At 49.0% G+C, this 15,427-nt stretch overlaps 1 protein-coding gene across 1 annotated transcript in view; it reads right to left on the bottom strand.

The window, feature by feature from the left end:
- BLOC1S5 (biogenesis of lysosomal organelles complex 1 subunit 5) overlaps positions 1-12,551 on the bottom strand; it is a 53,227-nt gene extending 40,676 nt beyond the window's left edge. The window contains exons 1-2 of the mRNA XM_002714162.5: positions 12,373-12,551; positions 7,723-7,805 (exon numbers count right to left, since the gene is read on the bottom strand). Coding sequence (XP_002714208.2) covers positions 7,723-7,805; positions 12,373-12,484 — 195 coding nt within the window. The 5' untranslated portion in view covers positions 12,485-12,551. The remainder of the gene's footprint in view (positions 1-7,722; positions 7,806-12,372) is intronic.
- Between the last annotated feature and the right edge of the window lie 2,876 nt (positions 12,552-15,427).

Here is a 15,427-nt window from a genome sequence, read left to right as displayed (position 1 = left end):
AGCTCCTGGCTCCTGGCTTTGGATCGGGCCAGCTCTCGCTGTTGCAGCCAACTGGGGAGTGAACCAGCAGATGGAAGACATTTCTCTCTGCCTCTCCCTCTTTCTCTGTGTAACTCTGACTTTCAAATAAATAAATTAATCTTTAAAAAAAAAGAAAAGAACAGTGAGTTTCTCTGATCATTAAATTCTTCCCAGCTATTCCTTTCTAGCAGATACCACCACAGGGGAAAAAAAAAAAAAAAAAGGAAAGAAGGAAAGCTTAAACCTTTACTTAAAAGTCACTGTGAGGGGTTAAGCTAATGAATTTTAGATCCATGTATTGAAAAAAAAGTACCTGTTCCAACTAAGAATACTTCCTGTCAGACAAATACATTCCCCTAAAACAGAGAGCACACTAACAGTCAACACAAAGGACTTCCCTCATGCTTCCGGAGGGATGCTGCTGCTCCTTTGTTTTACAAATACAGTTGCCTACAGAAGAGACTGTTGCCATACACATTAAATCTTCTAAGTACCTGAACAGCGTCAGCTTCAAACCAGCCAGCTTTTCTTACAGTGAACCGCATGCTACGTCTAGATGACACAGAGCAGACGGAACTCCGGGGCCTGCCAGCTTCGTCTCCCCGCTCCTCCCTGTCCAACCACACCACTCTAGCAGAGGGCGTTCATATCCAGTACAGGCTACTCCTGTTTGGCCCACAACAGAAAGGAACTGGAAATAATGCAGGTATGTATGTATGTATATATATATATATATATATATATATATATATATATATATATCTGCCCCCCCCCCTTTTTTAACTTATTTGACTGGTAGAATTAGACAGTGAAAGACAGAGAGAAAGGTCTTCCCTCCATTGGTTCACCCCCTGAAATGGCCGCTATGGCCAGCATTGCGCCAATCCGAAGCCAGGAGCCAGGTGCCCCCTCTTGGTCCCCCACACTCCCTCCTGGTCCCCAACGTGGGAGCAGGGGCCCAATCACCTGGGCCATTCTCCACTGCCCTCCCGGGCCACAGCAGAGAGCTGGACTGGAAGAGGGGCAACCAGCACTAGAACCCAGTGCCCATATGGGGTGCCGGCGCCGCAGGCGGAGGATTAACCTAGTGAGCCACGACGCCAGCCCCTATGTATCTGCTTCTAAGGTCTCTAAAGTGTTCTCAGCATTTCTGGTTTGAGGGGAGAGGCCAGAGGACCATGTACAGGAGCTGAGTCTGATCTAATTTCTGTGCCTCTGCACCCGGGGAAGCCCAAGTCGGGAGGACACCAAGTGGAAAGTCTGGGTCAGGACTTTGAGAGAAGCAACTCAGGAGCTGGCCAAGTGCCCGAAGCAAGGTACAAGGGAGCTGCCTAATGTGATTCAAAACAAGCGGTGGAGCTTGGATTAAAATTCGGGTTTTCTGGCATTCAATGTCTGTTTTTATTAAGTCCTCTTTTTTTTTTGTCAGTGTGGCTAACTGAATAGCTTCTATTTAAAAAAAATTATAGGGGTCAGTACCCTGGCAAAGTGGGTAAAGCCGCCGCCTGCAGTGCCAGCAGCCCATATGGGCACCAGTTCTAGTCCTGGCTGCTCCTCTTCTGATCCAGCTCTCTGCTATGGCCTAGGAAAATAGCAGAAGATGGCCCAAGCCCTAGGGCTCCTGTGCTCACATGGGAGACCCGGAAGAAGCTCCTCATTCCTGGCATTGGATCAGTGCAGCTGCGGCCGTTGTGGCCAACTGGGGAGTGAGCCAGCGGATGGAAGACTTTCTTTCTCTCTCTCTCTCTCTGCTTCTCCTCCCTCTGTATAACTGACTTTCAAATAAAATAAATAACCTCTTTTAAGAAATATATAAAAAATAATACATACACATCTAAACACCTCCTTGTATTTAAAGAGGCACAAACTTTGGATTTTCCAACACAATCCCCTCACTTCATAGAAACAAAGCCAAAAAATGGAAAGCAACAATTTCTGCGCCGTTCAGATCATTCTTCAAGGCAAACTGACAATGCCTCGCGTCCTGAGGGCGGGGCTGTCGCTGGGCTCCCTGAGCCATCATTACTTCTGACATCATTCTTCTCACAAAGCAAGGGCTCAACACATGCTGACTGTATGTAATCAGCTCGCACCCATCATACCCGGTGTGAACACTGTTGCCTCAGTAAACATTTTAAGATACTGGTTATACTCTAAATGCTTAGATGATCCCCACTGCCCCTAAAAAGATTCAAATTGAACCCAAGCTCATTCAAATTTTTACAAATTCTGAGTACACATTTTTATTTGATTACACTTGCTACCTCCTTACCCTTAGCATAACAGTAACCAACATTTACCCATATTCTAGGGATTTTGAAAGTGATATCATTTCTAGTGGTTAACTAGTGGGTACTAAGTTCTAGCTAAACAGGAGTAAAATTCTGAGGTTCTATTGTACAGCAGCATGATCATAGGTAACAGTAAGGTACTGTATGAAAACAAATGAAATGCCATCTATTCGTAAAACCTCTGCAGTATATGTATTATATATTACTGCTCCCATTCTAAGCACGAGGGAACTAAGCCCTAATGAAGTAACAGCTAGTGAGGGGTGCCAGGACTGGAACCCAGACACATCAGCTCCAGGGCACATGCTCTTACTGCCCTTCAACACTGCCTCCTCCCCAGAAGTTCTTAGTGGGAGCAACGGGGTGCACACCGCAGGTGATTGCTCTTCTCTGACACACACCCATGGTTGTTCTGTTTTTTGTGTTTTGTTTGTTTGGGCAACTATCTTCTATCCTGGTGGAAAGAGGCTTTGGCTTCAAGAAGTAGCCATCTTCATCTCTTTTTTTTCTAGAAAGCTTTTATTAATGAACACAAATTTCATAGGTACAGCTTTAGGGATACAGCGGTTCTCCCCGTATACCCGCCCTCCCACCCTCACTCCCGTCCCACCTCCTCATCCCTTCTCCCACCCCGTTAAGCAGCAGCCATCTTCAATATGATACATTCAGAAGCACAGAACAAACACTTCTCTCATCCTCCATTCAAGAACCTGGTTTCACTTGTGCAGTACGGCCCTCTCACAGACACCACTGCATTGTGCCAAGACTACTGATAGGGGCCAGCACTGTGGGGTAGTAGGTTAAGTATCCGCCTGTGATGTCGGCATCCCATATGGGCAGCAGTGTGAGTCCTGGCTGCTCCATTTCCAATCCAGCTCACTGCCGATGGCCTGGGAAAACAGTGGGAGATGGCCCGAATCCTTGGGCCCCTGTCCCCACATGAGAGACCTGAAAGAAGCTCCTGGCTCCTGGCTCTGGCCATTGTGGCCATTTGGGGAGTGAACCAGAGATGGAAGACCTTTCTCTCCGTTTCTCCCTCTCTCTAACTCTGCCTCCCAAATAACTAAACTCAAAACAAAACAAAACAAAAGACCATTGATAAACATATGACACTTATTCTGGGCCTAACATGGGCACTCCTCAGTTGTCTGACTTTTGAGCAGTTGCTTTCCATCTATAAAGTGAGAAGACTGAATTAGAGAATCCTTCTTAATTCCAAGGTTTATGCTTCTTTTAACCATAAAGCAGAACTTCAGAAATATATTTATAAATTTTTTAAAATGAAAACTTAAAAAAAAAACGAAGAAAATGAATAAATAAAACCTATTCAGTTAATCAGACTACCCAAAAACAGGACTTAGGAAAATGGATACTGGATGCCAGAAAACCCAGATTTTAATCCAAGCTCTGCCTCTTGTTTTCTGAATCACATTAAGCGCCTACATTGTACCAGACATTGTTTCAGGCATTTTGCATGCCACAGAGAATTAGAAACCTAAGTCCCTACTCTCAGAGAACCTGTATTCAAATGAATGAAGACAGGCAATAAATAAGTAAACAATAAGAATCGGCTAAATGCATGTGGCTGGCAGAAGTCTAAATAGCCCTAAGATCCCACACACCTGCTCCCAATTAGCTCACTCAAACCCATCTAATTGCTGCTGTGAAGGGACTCCGCATCGGGCAGCTCTGAGGAAGGCAGTTTATCCTGATGGGCCCGACTCTCCAGTGAGGACTTAGCAGACACTGGCTCTCTCTGCAGGGGAACTGCTGCAGGAGGGGATTCAGCATGAGGGACCTCTCCACTTCTGAACCTGAAGATGGAAGGGGCCATGCGGCAAGGGATGGGGTGACCTCCAGGAGCTGGGAGGAGCCCACAGCAAGGAACTAGTTCCTGCCACAAGCATGTGACTTGGGAAGAGGTCCCGGAGCCCCAGATGAGAACTTGGCCCAGCCAACACCTTGATTTCAGCTTTGAGAGATGTGGAGTTGAGATCCCAGCCACACTGTGCCAAAACTTCTGACCACAAAACTATCTCTGGGTTTAAAAAGGATCTTTTTAAGAGATTTATTTATTTGAAAGGCAAATTTAGGGGAAAAGAAAGAGAGACAGAGAGTGAGAGAGACTGATCTTCCACACACTGTTTCACTCCTCAAATAGCTGCAACAGCCACGGCTGGGCCAGGCTGAAGCCAGGAGCCTAGAACTCCATCTGAGTCTCCCACGTGGGTGCAGGGGCCCAAGGAGCTGAGCCATCTCTGCTGCTTTCCGAGGTGCATTGAAACAGGGAGCTGACTTGGAAGTGAAGCAGTTGGGACTCTAACGAGTGCGCATATGGGATGCAGGGGTAGCAGGCAGCAGCTTAACATGCTGTACCACCACACAGGTCCCAGGATCTTACTTTCAGCTGTTAAAACTGTTGTAACTTGGGGCACAATGTGGCACAGTTGGAGAGGGAAGTCACCACGTGCAATGCTGGCATCCCATATGTGTGCCAATTTATGTCTCAGCTGCTTCACTTCTGATCCAGCTGCCTGCTAATGTGGCTGGGAAAGCAGTGGAAGATGGCCCAAGGACTTGGGCCCCTGCACCCACATGGGAGATGGAAGAAGCTCCTGGCTCCTGGCTTGGGATCAACCCAGTTCTGGCTGTTTTGGCCATCTGGGGAGCGATGAAGTAGATAGATTGATCTCTCGATCTCTCTCTCTGAAACTCCACCTTTCAAAGAAATAAATCAATCTTTGGGGCCCAACACTGTCACATGGTAGGCTAAGCCTCTGCCTTGAAAGCCAGAATCCCATATGGGCACTGGTTTGAGTCCTGGCTGCTCCTCTCTGATCCAGCTCTCTGCTATGGCCTGGGAAAACAGCGGAAGATGGCCCAAGTCCTTGGACCCCTGCAACCATGTGGGAGACCCTAAAGAAGCTCCTGGCTGCTGGCTTCAGATTGGCCCAGTTCCGGCCATTGTGGCCAACTGTGAAGTGAACCAGCAGATGGAAGACATTTTTCTGTCTCTCCCTAACTCTGCTTCTCAAATAAATAAAATCTTAAAAATAAATATATCCAGGCCGGCGCCGCGGCTCACTAGGCTAATCCTCCGCCTTGCAGCGCCGGCACACCAGGTTCTAGTCCCGGTCGGGGCGCCGGATTCTGTCCCGGTTGCCCTCTTCCAGGCCAGCTCTCTGCTATGGCCCAGGAGTGTAGTGGAGGATGGCCCAAGTGCTTGGGCCCTGCACCCCATGGGAGACCAGGAGAAGCACCTGGCTCCTGCCTTCGGATCAGCGCGGTGCACCAGCCGCAGTGCGCCAGCCGCGGTGGCCATTGGAGGGTGAACCAACGGCAAAAGGAAGACCTTTCTCTCTGTCTCTCTCTCTCTCTGTCCACTCTGCCTGTCAAAAATAAAAAATAAAAATAAAGTAAATAAATCCAAAAATATGAATTATTTTTTAAAAAAATATATATAGGAAGAAAGCATGGCTGAAGCCCAGGAAGTAAAAAACTGTGTGCAATGTGGTCTGAAAGACAAGCAGGAATCAGGGATCATCCAGGACCCTGGAGTCCAGCTAAGCAGCTGGACTGTATTCTAACTGTGAAAAGAAGATGTGGCTAAGCATGGGTGCGGAACAGCCATTTACAGATCGCGTGGCTACCACGTAGGAGCAATTAGTTGACACAGATAGACTGAAAGCAGAGAGCAGGCAGGAGCCTATTGCAGGTGTCCAGGGAGGGGCTCGTGGGGCTGGCTGGGGTGGGGGTACCGGCAAGAGGGTAAGTAGGAGGATTTACAATGTATTTTGAGATACAATTGGGGATAGGCTAGTTGCTGGAGTAAAGACAAATAATCAAATATAACTCCTACACTTAATAATAATTAAACCCAGGCCGGCGCCGTGGCTCACCAGGCTAATCCTCCGCCTTGCGGTGCCGGCACACTGGATTCTAGTCCCAATCGGGGCACCGGATTCTGTCCCGGTTGCCCCTCTTCCAGGCCAGCTCTCTGCTGTGGCCAGGGAGTGCAGTGGAGGATGGCCCAAGTGCTTGGGCCCTGCACCCCATGGGAGACCAGGAGAAGCACCTGGCTCCTGACATCGGATAAGCGCGGTGCGCCGGCCGCAGCGCGCCAGCCATGGCGGCCATTGGAGGGTGAACCAATGGCAAAGGAAGACCTTTCTCTCTGTCTCTCTCTCACTGTCCACTCTGTCAAAAAAATTAAAAAAATTAAACCATACTTTAAAAACATTTATATAATACACTGTAAAGGATTCAGAGAAAATTTGTATACAAATTCCTAGTTTACTCTAAGGAATGGTGATATTCTTTACAAAGCATGAAAAGGGAATTGTCTCTGGATTACTCTGTGTGTCTACTATCATTCTTACCCCACAATTAATAACAAGAACAGTTCACAGTTATTCTGGATTCTAGACAATAGTCACGTGTACCTGCAAACACATCTCTAATCTTCACAACTCTGTGAAGTTTTTGAGTTACAGAGTCTATGAAACCCAGAAAATGGCTAATGCCACAGATCTTTCCCTCTCTCTGGCAGGCCCTGTAGCATGGGTTTCCCTCTCCTTTCATTAGGTTTGTATATCCTGCTTGATTGGAATCTCACTTGAAAACAGAACAAAACTGTGCAACATGATTTACCATCTACACAACAGCAGCTTGGAAAGTTACTGTCTCATGCACAGTGCATCAACTACGCATGTGCAAAGCTGCAATGAAATGAAACAGACTGGGCCGCTGGTCAATCAGGGCTGCTCAGAGCACAGCAGGACACGCAAGAATGGAGATGGCAAAGCTGGGAGGGCAGGGCCAGGTCACAGAGGATGCGGGACTTCATCCGTGGCCAGCAAGTGCTAGCACAGGGTTCTGAGAAGGGGAATGACGAGGGATCCCTCTGGTAACAAGGTGAATGCTGAATCTGACAAGGCTGATAAAGCACCCACGCCAGTCAGAGCAACGGAAATGTATGAGTGGATATCCAGAATGTGGCTTAAAAGGCGAGAAAACAGCCCAGGCTGAGTCTCGAGTTTTAATTGAGAGCTTGAGTGGGAGCCAATGCCCCAGCTGGAAAAAAAAGACAGAGAAAATGAATCTGGAAAACCCAGACCCATTGACTTCTACATTTTTTTTCACTACCTCTCAATTTATGTATTAAAAACTGAGAGTGAAAGACATTAAGTCGCAGAACAGGCACCAGAGCATGAACCCCAGGCTCCTGCCACCTAGTCTTGTACTCATCCTGTAAAAAGGACCCTTTTCATCTCTTCACGATTGTTACTTTGTATAATGCATGAACACACGAAACTGAAATCAGGCCTCACAACCAGGAAGCCTCCCCTCTGCAAACTTTTACACTCACAATTAGGGCAGTATTTTCATAAAATACGTTTTAAATACTCACTTCAAATTCTTTTACAAAATAACGAGTTTCTCCTTGAATAACCGGTCTGTGATCCAAAAGTCTCGAATGAATTTCTCCGAGATCTACAGAGAGATAATGAAGTTGAGGGTTAGTCTATGTTAAGTGGCCTAATCTCTGGCTTATTTTCTTCTCCTTCCCCGTGTAGAAAGTAAAATCCAATTCAACTGTGGCTTAGGAGGCGAGCTCACCTACACCACTGGTGTGTAAACTGGTACAGCTACTTCTGAGAACAAGCTGGCAGTTTCTAATGAAGCTGAAGACATGTACGCCTAGCGATCTCATGCCTACGTGTGGACCCTGGAAAAATGCTGGCACCAATGAATAGGGCATTTATAAATGTTTATTACAGCATGGGTGTAATATCAAAAAGAAAATAATCCTAACTGCATTCATACACTGGGATACAAAGAATCAATGTGTAAAAGTGAATAAGCCAGTTATGTTAATTGACATGAATAAATCCCACAAGTAAATGTTGAACAAAAATATCTAACTTTCACAAAGATCCGCTTACATAAACTTTAAAAATATGCAACGTGTTCCTTCTTAGGCCACATACGGCAGAAATAAAGCTAGAAAGAACTGCGTGAGAATGCTAGTAAACTCAGGGTAGCGGCTACCTTTGGAGATGGGAGAGAAATGAATGCAATCTGAGGAAGGCACCTAGCAGAGCTCTCATGAAATATCCACTAAGGCGGGAGGTGAGTGTTTATTCTAACTCCTTACTTCTTGATATTTCTGAAAAGGTCATAATTTTTTTTTTTTTTTTGACAGGCAGAGTGGACAGTGAGAGAGACAGAGAGAAAGGTCTTCCTTTTGCCGTTGGTTCACCCTCCAATGGCCGCCGCGGTCGTCGCACCGCGCTGATCTGATGGCAGGAGCCAGGTGCCTCTCCTGGTCTCCCATGGGGTGCAGGGCCCAAGTACTTGGGCCATCCTCCACTGCCTTCCTGGGCCACAGCAGAGAGCTGGCCTGGAAGAGGGGCAACCAGGACAGAATCCAGCGCCCCGACCGGGACTAGAACCCGGTGTGCCAGCACCACAAGGCGGAGGATTAGCCTAGTGAGCCGCGGCGCCGGCCGAAAAGGTCATAATTTAAAAAGTTCTGAGTTCTGGTGAGTCTATTCATCCTTCTTAGTAACTGCAAATTAGTCACTGTGCAGCTCAAAATCTCTGGTGAAACTAAACTTCTGAAACGTACATGAAGTCTTCAAAAAGTTCATGAAAAAAACGTGTATTATGGAAAAAAAGTTTGCACCAAAACTGTTACCTTTTAAGCCCATTTTAAACAATTCATACAATTTACAAATACAAATATCTTGAAAAAATTCCCTGAATTTTTTAGTTTCTTGTCTTTCAACCTTTAAAACAGTTTTTAATCTTCCTCCCTTCAGTTGCATTGGGGTACAAACTGAGAACTAATGATTTAGCTATTCAACACATTTATCACTCACACGGTCACCGCTCTCCCTTCCCCCATGTGAGAACACTTAAGATGATCTTAGCAAACTTTAAGAATAAAACACTGAATTATCTTTAAGAGAAAAATATCAAAATTAAAAACCCTGTGCGCCGGCACCGTGGCTCACTAGGCTAATCCTCCGCCTTGCAGCGCCGCCACACTGGGTTCTAGTCCCAGTCTGGGCGCCGGATTCTGTCCCGGTTGCCCCTCTTCCAGGCCAGCTCTCTGCTGTGGCCCGGGAGTGCAGTGGAGGATGGCCCAAGTGCTTGGGCCTTGCACCCCATGGGAGACCAGGAAAAGCACCTGGCTCCTGCCATCAGATCAGCGCGGTGCGCTGGCCACAGCACGCTGGATGTGGCGGCCATTGGAGGGTGAACCAATGGCAAAGGAAGACCTTTCTCTTTCTCTCTCTCTCTCACTGTCCCCTCTGCCTGTCAAAAATTTCAAAAAACAAACAAACAAACACAAAACAACCCTGTGCAACAAAAGAGAACAGAATAAAAAGTCAACTCACAGAATGGGGGAGAATATTCGTAAATCATGAATGAGAAAAGGGGCTAAGGTCTAGGATATATAAAGAACTACAACCTGAACACTAAAAAACTCGATTAAAAAATGAGCAAATGATTTGAACAGACGTTTCTCTAAAGAAGATATACGCTCTGACAAATGGACAAAAGGCACACGAAAGCACACTTGACATCACTCATCACCAGAGAAATGCATATCAAAACCACAATGAATCGCAGGTGTTTGGCACAGTGGTTAAGATTCCAGTGGGATGCCCACACCCCATACTTGGCACAGTGGTTAAGATTCCAGTGGGATGCCCACACCCCATGCTTGGCACAGTGGTTAAGATTCCAGTGGGACGCCCACACCCCATACTTGGCACAGTGGTTAAGATTCCAGTGGGATGCCCACACCCCATACTTGGCACAGTGGTTAAGATTCCAGTGGGATGCCCACACCCCATACTTGGCACAGTGGTTAAGATTCCAGTGGGATGCCCACACCCCATACTTGGCACAGTGGTTAAGATTCCAGTGGGATGCCCACACCCCATACTTGGCACAGTGGTTAAGATTCCAGTGGGATGCCCACACCCCATGCTTGGCACAGTGGTTAAGATTCCAGTGGGATGCCCACACCCCATACTTGGCACAGTGGTTAAGATTCCAGTGGGATGCCCACACCCCATACTTGGCACAGTGGTTAAGATTCCAGTGGGATGCCCACACCCCATACTTGGCACAGTGGTTAAGATTCCAGTGGGATGCCCACACCCCATACTTGGCACAGTGGTTAAGATTCCAGTGGGATGCCCACACCCCATACTTGGCACAGTGGTTAAGATTCCAGTGGGATGCCCACACCCCATGCTGCAGTGCCTGGGTTTGAGTCCTGCCCCCATACCCGGTCATGCGCACTCTGGGGGGCGGCAGGGATGGCTCGAGTACTCGGGTTCCTGCCACCATCCAGCGGTGGACCAGGACTGAGTTCCGAGTTCCTGGCTTCAGCCTGGCCCAGCCACAGCTGTGTGCATTTAGGGCGTGAACTACAGGATGGGAGATCCTGTCTGTCTCTACCTTTCAAATAAAAATGTTAAGAATTAAAAAAAAAAAAAAAAAAAAAAAAAAAGAGGAGACATTATTTACCAAAGACAGCAAATAAGTGTTGATGAGGATGTGGGAAAACTGGAGTTTTTGTGCACTGTTAGTGGAGAAAATGGTGCAGCCAGAAAACCACTTATCAATTCCTTAAAAAAAAAAAAAAAAAACTAAATTTCCATGTGATTCAGAAATTCCATTGTGGGCACATAGCCTGAAGGACTGAATGGACGGATACTTGTTCATCCATATTCACAGAAACATTATTTACTATAGTCAATGGATGGAAGCCACCCAGACAGCCTCCATCTGTCCATCTGGATGCAATCCATAGACAAGTAAATGGATACAGAAAATGTGATCTATACTATGAAAACACGCACTCCCATGTACTCATATATGACTATCATTCAGCTTTACAAAGGAGGCAAATTCTGACTCGTGCTACAGCGTGAATGCGCACAGTGAGGCTATGATGCTAAATGAAAAGAAAAAAAAAAAGCTCACAGTAGGACAGGCACTGGATGCTGCCACTCCGAGGAGACACAGAGCAGTCAAATTCGGAGACAGACGTGGAAGGGTAGATGCCAGGGACGAGGAGCAAGGAGGAGTTAGTGCTGAGTAACACGCGGTGCGATTTACAGGGAAAACAATTCTGCGGATGGAGCGTGCCAACAGGAGCACCGGGTGAATGTAACTTAGCGCCACGGGAGCGGGCCTTGTCCATCAGTGAAGGCGATACATTGTGTTACCCTTAGGTTACAATTTGTAAGAAACATCTCAAGTGGTACATCACCAAGAGTCACTTACAAACAATTCTCACTAAGCCCTAATGACCCAAGCAACGCTCCCGCAGCGTACAACTGGAAACAGCAAGCCTGGAAACGGCCAGCAGCCGGGCGAGGCCGGCACACCTGCCGGACGTGGTTAGAGCGCAGACACGCAGCGCGCGAAGCAGCCCAGTCCCGGGCAGGGCCGGGTGGGAGACGAAGCGTGCGTGGGGTGAGCAGGTGCGGCTTGCAGCGGGCAGCCCCCTTCCCGCGGCGGGCTCTGCGAAAGACCCTGCCACGGGTTCCGTGGGAACCCAGCTGTAAGGTCCCAGCTCCAGGGGGCAATGGCCAGCGGTCCACGCACGTGGGCAGCGCGCCTGACGGCGCTTCCTCCTGCACCCCTCGCTGGACCCGGGGGCGGGCGGAGCGACGGACACAGGCCCCAAGCCCCGCGCCCCAGCCCCCAGGCCCTCGCGACCCCCAGCTCGGGGGCCCCTGCGTTTCGGGTGGGTCGCGAGACGCGCGGGTGTGCTGAGCTCCGGGAGGGGCAGAGACAGGGCCCGAAGGCTCTGGACTCCGCCAGCAGACGGAAGCGAGAGGCCCACAGGCGTCCGCCTGGCTGGTTGTCACCGGGCAGCCACTAGCGCGGGGGAAACAGGCGGGGACCCACCACGGCTCCCCCGTCCCGCACACACACACGCGCGCGCGCGCGCGCGGGTCAGAGGGCGCCGCCTGGGAGGTGCAGCAGCGCTGGCGGCCGCTGAGACGATAGCCCGGCCACTGCGTACCCTTGATAATGAGATGCGCTGAGCCCGCGGTCCCCAGCGAGTCCCGCTTCTTGCCGCCGCCGCCCGTGGGGACCTCACAACCCACAGGGGTCTCTTCCCCTCCGCCACTCATCCCGGCCGACTCCGCCCCTCCCCGTCGGGGCTGCGCCTGCGCAAACAGTTCGTCATCACAGTGCGTCTGTCCCGTGGGCGGTTCCGGGAAGGAGCCTATAGGGTACCGAAGAGCCTGAATGGGCAGAAGCCAGCGCCGCCATGCTGGATGAGGGCAGATAGTACCTGAGTTTGAGGGCTTATGAGAGTTAAACCCCGTTTTATCTGCCCTTAAACCTGCGTGGAACTAGTGTGGGTTAGAGAGGAGGAGGGTGAGAGGTGCAGTCGCGTACTGCGTTAGTAGTAGTAATGTACTAGCTGTGTTATTACCTGCCACTCATATTTTTTTGAAGCATTTTGATGTGTATTGTCACATTATAGCAACTCAGGGGAGGTTTGTTTTTTTTTTTCAGTTGATTTTCATTTTATGTTAAAAGCAGAGAGCCAGAGATATACCTGAGACTAAGAGAAGAAGAGAGATCTTCCATCCGCTGCTTCCCTCCCCAAATGCAACAGACAAGGAAACCGGGAACCCAGAACTCCCTCCGGGTCTCCCACGAGGGTGGCAGGCAAGGGATCGAATCCTCCAGCCACCACCTGCTGCCTTCCAGGCTGCCCACTAGCAGGGAGCGGATCGGAAGGAAGCATCACAGTACGGGACCCAGGTGACCCAGGCCTCCTGTTAGCTGCTGGGCCGTTTGCATTCCCCAGGGAGACGTTTATCCTTTCTTTCTAACACGTGAAGTAACAGCCTTAGAGGTTAAGTAACTTGCTTAAGTTACTGTTCAGGCTCATTTGTGCCCACATGGCATTTGTAGTCATATTTACAAATATTCAACCATCTGTTACATGGACTGAGATAAAAATACATGTAATTAGGGAAGGGAGCCGTTTGCGAGCCTGCTGAGACTCTCTCTAACATTCGCCTTGTGTTCTCAGCAAGTCTTCATGGTTTTCACAGAAAAACGTGCAACTTCGCAGTGGCTCCTTCAGCTCCCACTAATGCCTAGCAAGTTAATCACGGGCATCAGGGTGGTGGAAGAACGTAGATCTCCATCTGCAAAACACAGAGCACGAGGCTGGGCAACGATTGCTTGTTCCTGGGCTCCCTGAGGGCTAGGGGTGCCGGTTCTAACCGGTCGTGGAGCAGTGAATGTTTCGCTCCTGTGCAGGTCCCTGGTTTGTCGCCAGTGCTCTTGGCCCTCCTTTGATTGGTCAGCAGTATTGTATTCTTTTGAGAATGTTAATGATGGCAAAATTGGCTTCAGTCAGGTGATAGTTACTTCTTGGTTATGGGCCTGGGATTCCTGGAAAAATCCTCAAGATAAGCGCAAACATCAAGATGTTATCTGTGTTGTGGCAGAGCAGGTTAAACTGCCACCTGAGGCGGCAGCAGCCGCTATGAACGCTGGTGTGAGTCCCAGCTGCTCTGTTTCTGAGCCAGCTGCCTGCTGCTGTGCCTGGAAAAGCCGCGGAACATGGCCCAAGTGCTTGCGCCCCTGCAACCCTTGTGGGAGCCCTGGATGGGGTTCCAGGATCCTGGTGTCGGCCTGGCTCAGACCCGATGTTTGCGGCCGTTTGGGGAATGAACCAGTGAATAGAATCAATCTCCGCCCCTACCCCCCGCCCCAGCCCCATAACTCTGCCTTTAAAATAAAATAAATTTTTAAAGAGGGGCCTATAAATGATGGCGTGAAGGAAGGTACAGAGCACGTGTGGGACCCCTGCGGGGGGAGGGGCCCAGGAGAGGCTTCCTAGAGGAGGCAACTATTTGTCTTTGGCCTTGAAGTAAAAGGATAGCCAGGTTGGGGGGGGGGGTGAAGAAGGAACTTGGGGTTTCCTAGTAGAGGAAGTAATAATCCTAAAGGTCACGAGGCATAAAACAGATGAATTAATAAAATGCAAGCTTAATTAATTGCAAAGAGTTGAGCCTGGCTTGTAACCTTGCTGCATGTGTTTCATTTCCTCAGCATTCGTATTGATGTCTTGAAAGCATGATTCCTGTTAGAGCCCCTTAGTCTCCCCACTTCTATGCACTGTCCTTAATCAAGCTTTTTTTCATTCCAAATTTCCTCTAAGCCTGTTGCCTTAGTGTCCTCAAAATGCTAGAAAACCTGGGAACACTCAGAGTGAGGTTGACTGCTGGATTCAGATAGAATTGGCTTCAGATTCTGGCTTTGCCACTTGCTTGTAAGAACCATCAGAATACCCCATCCCAAATACATCCCTTTGCCATGTTTCATGTTGGCTGTTCAGAGAAACCTCAGACCCCTACAGGAAGGGATGGCTCTGGAGAGCTGTCCTTTTACAAATATTTTTATTTATTTGACAGAGCAAAATGGAGCTCCCATCCACTCTTCATTCCCCAAATGCACCACGTCTGGGGGTGAGGCAGGCTGAAGTCAGGAGTTGGGAACTCAATACAGCTCCCCCACATGGGCAGCAGGAACCCAATCATTTGCAGCATCCACCACTGCCAGCCAGGCAGGGGTTGCATTAATAGGACGCTGGGACTGGGTGGCGGAGGTGAGATTGAAACCAGGTGTTCTGATGTGGGACACAGGTGCCTTCACTTCAGGCTAAAGCTCTCTGTGAAAAGCCTGTATAAAAAGAAATGCATATCTATGTCATTAGTAAACAGAAGATGCAGGCAGGGGCCGGCGCTGTGGTGCAGCGGGTTAAAGCCCTGGCCTGAAGCGCCGGCATCCATATGGGTGCCGGTTCGAGACCCGGCTGCTCCACTTCCGATCCAGCTCTCTGCTATGGCCTGGGAAAGCAGTGGGAGATGGCCCAAGTCCTTGGGCCCCTGCACCTGCGTGGGAGACCAGGAAGAAGCTCCTGGCTCCTGGCTTCGGATCAACTCAGCTCCGGCCGTTGCAGCCATCTGGGGAGTGAACCAGCGGATGGAAGACCTCTCTCTCTCTCTCTCTCTCTGCCTCTCCTTCTTTCTCTGTATAACTCTGAC

This window comes from Oryctolagus cuniculus, chromosome 5 (genome assembly GCF_964237555.1).
Source record: "Oryctolagus cuniculus chromosome 5, mOryCun1.1, whole genome shotgun sequence".
In the NCBI taxonomy this organism is placed as follows: domain Eukaryota; kingdom Metazoa; phylum Chordata; class Mammalia; order Lagomorpha; family Leporidae; genus Oryctolagus; species Oryctolagus cuniculus.
Note: the sequence above shows the minus strand (reverse complement) of the source record. Positions and strands in the feature narration are given on the sequence as shown.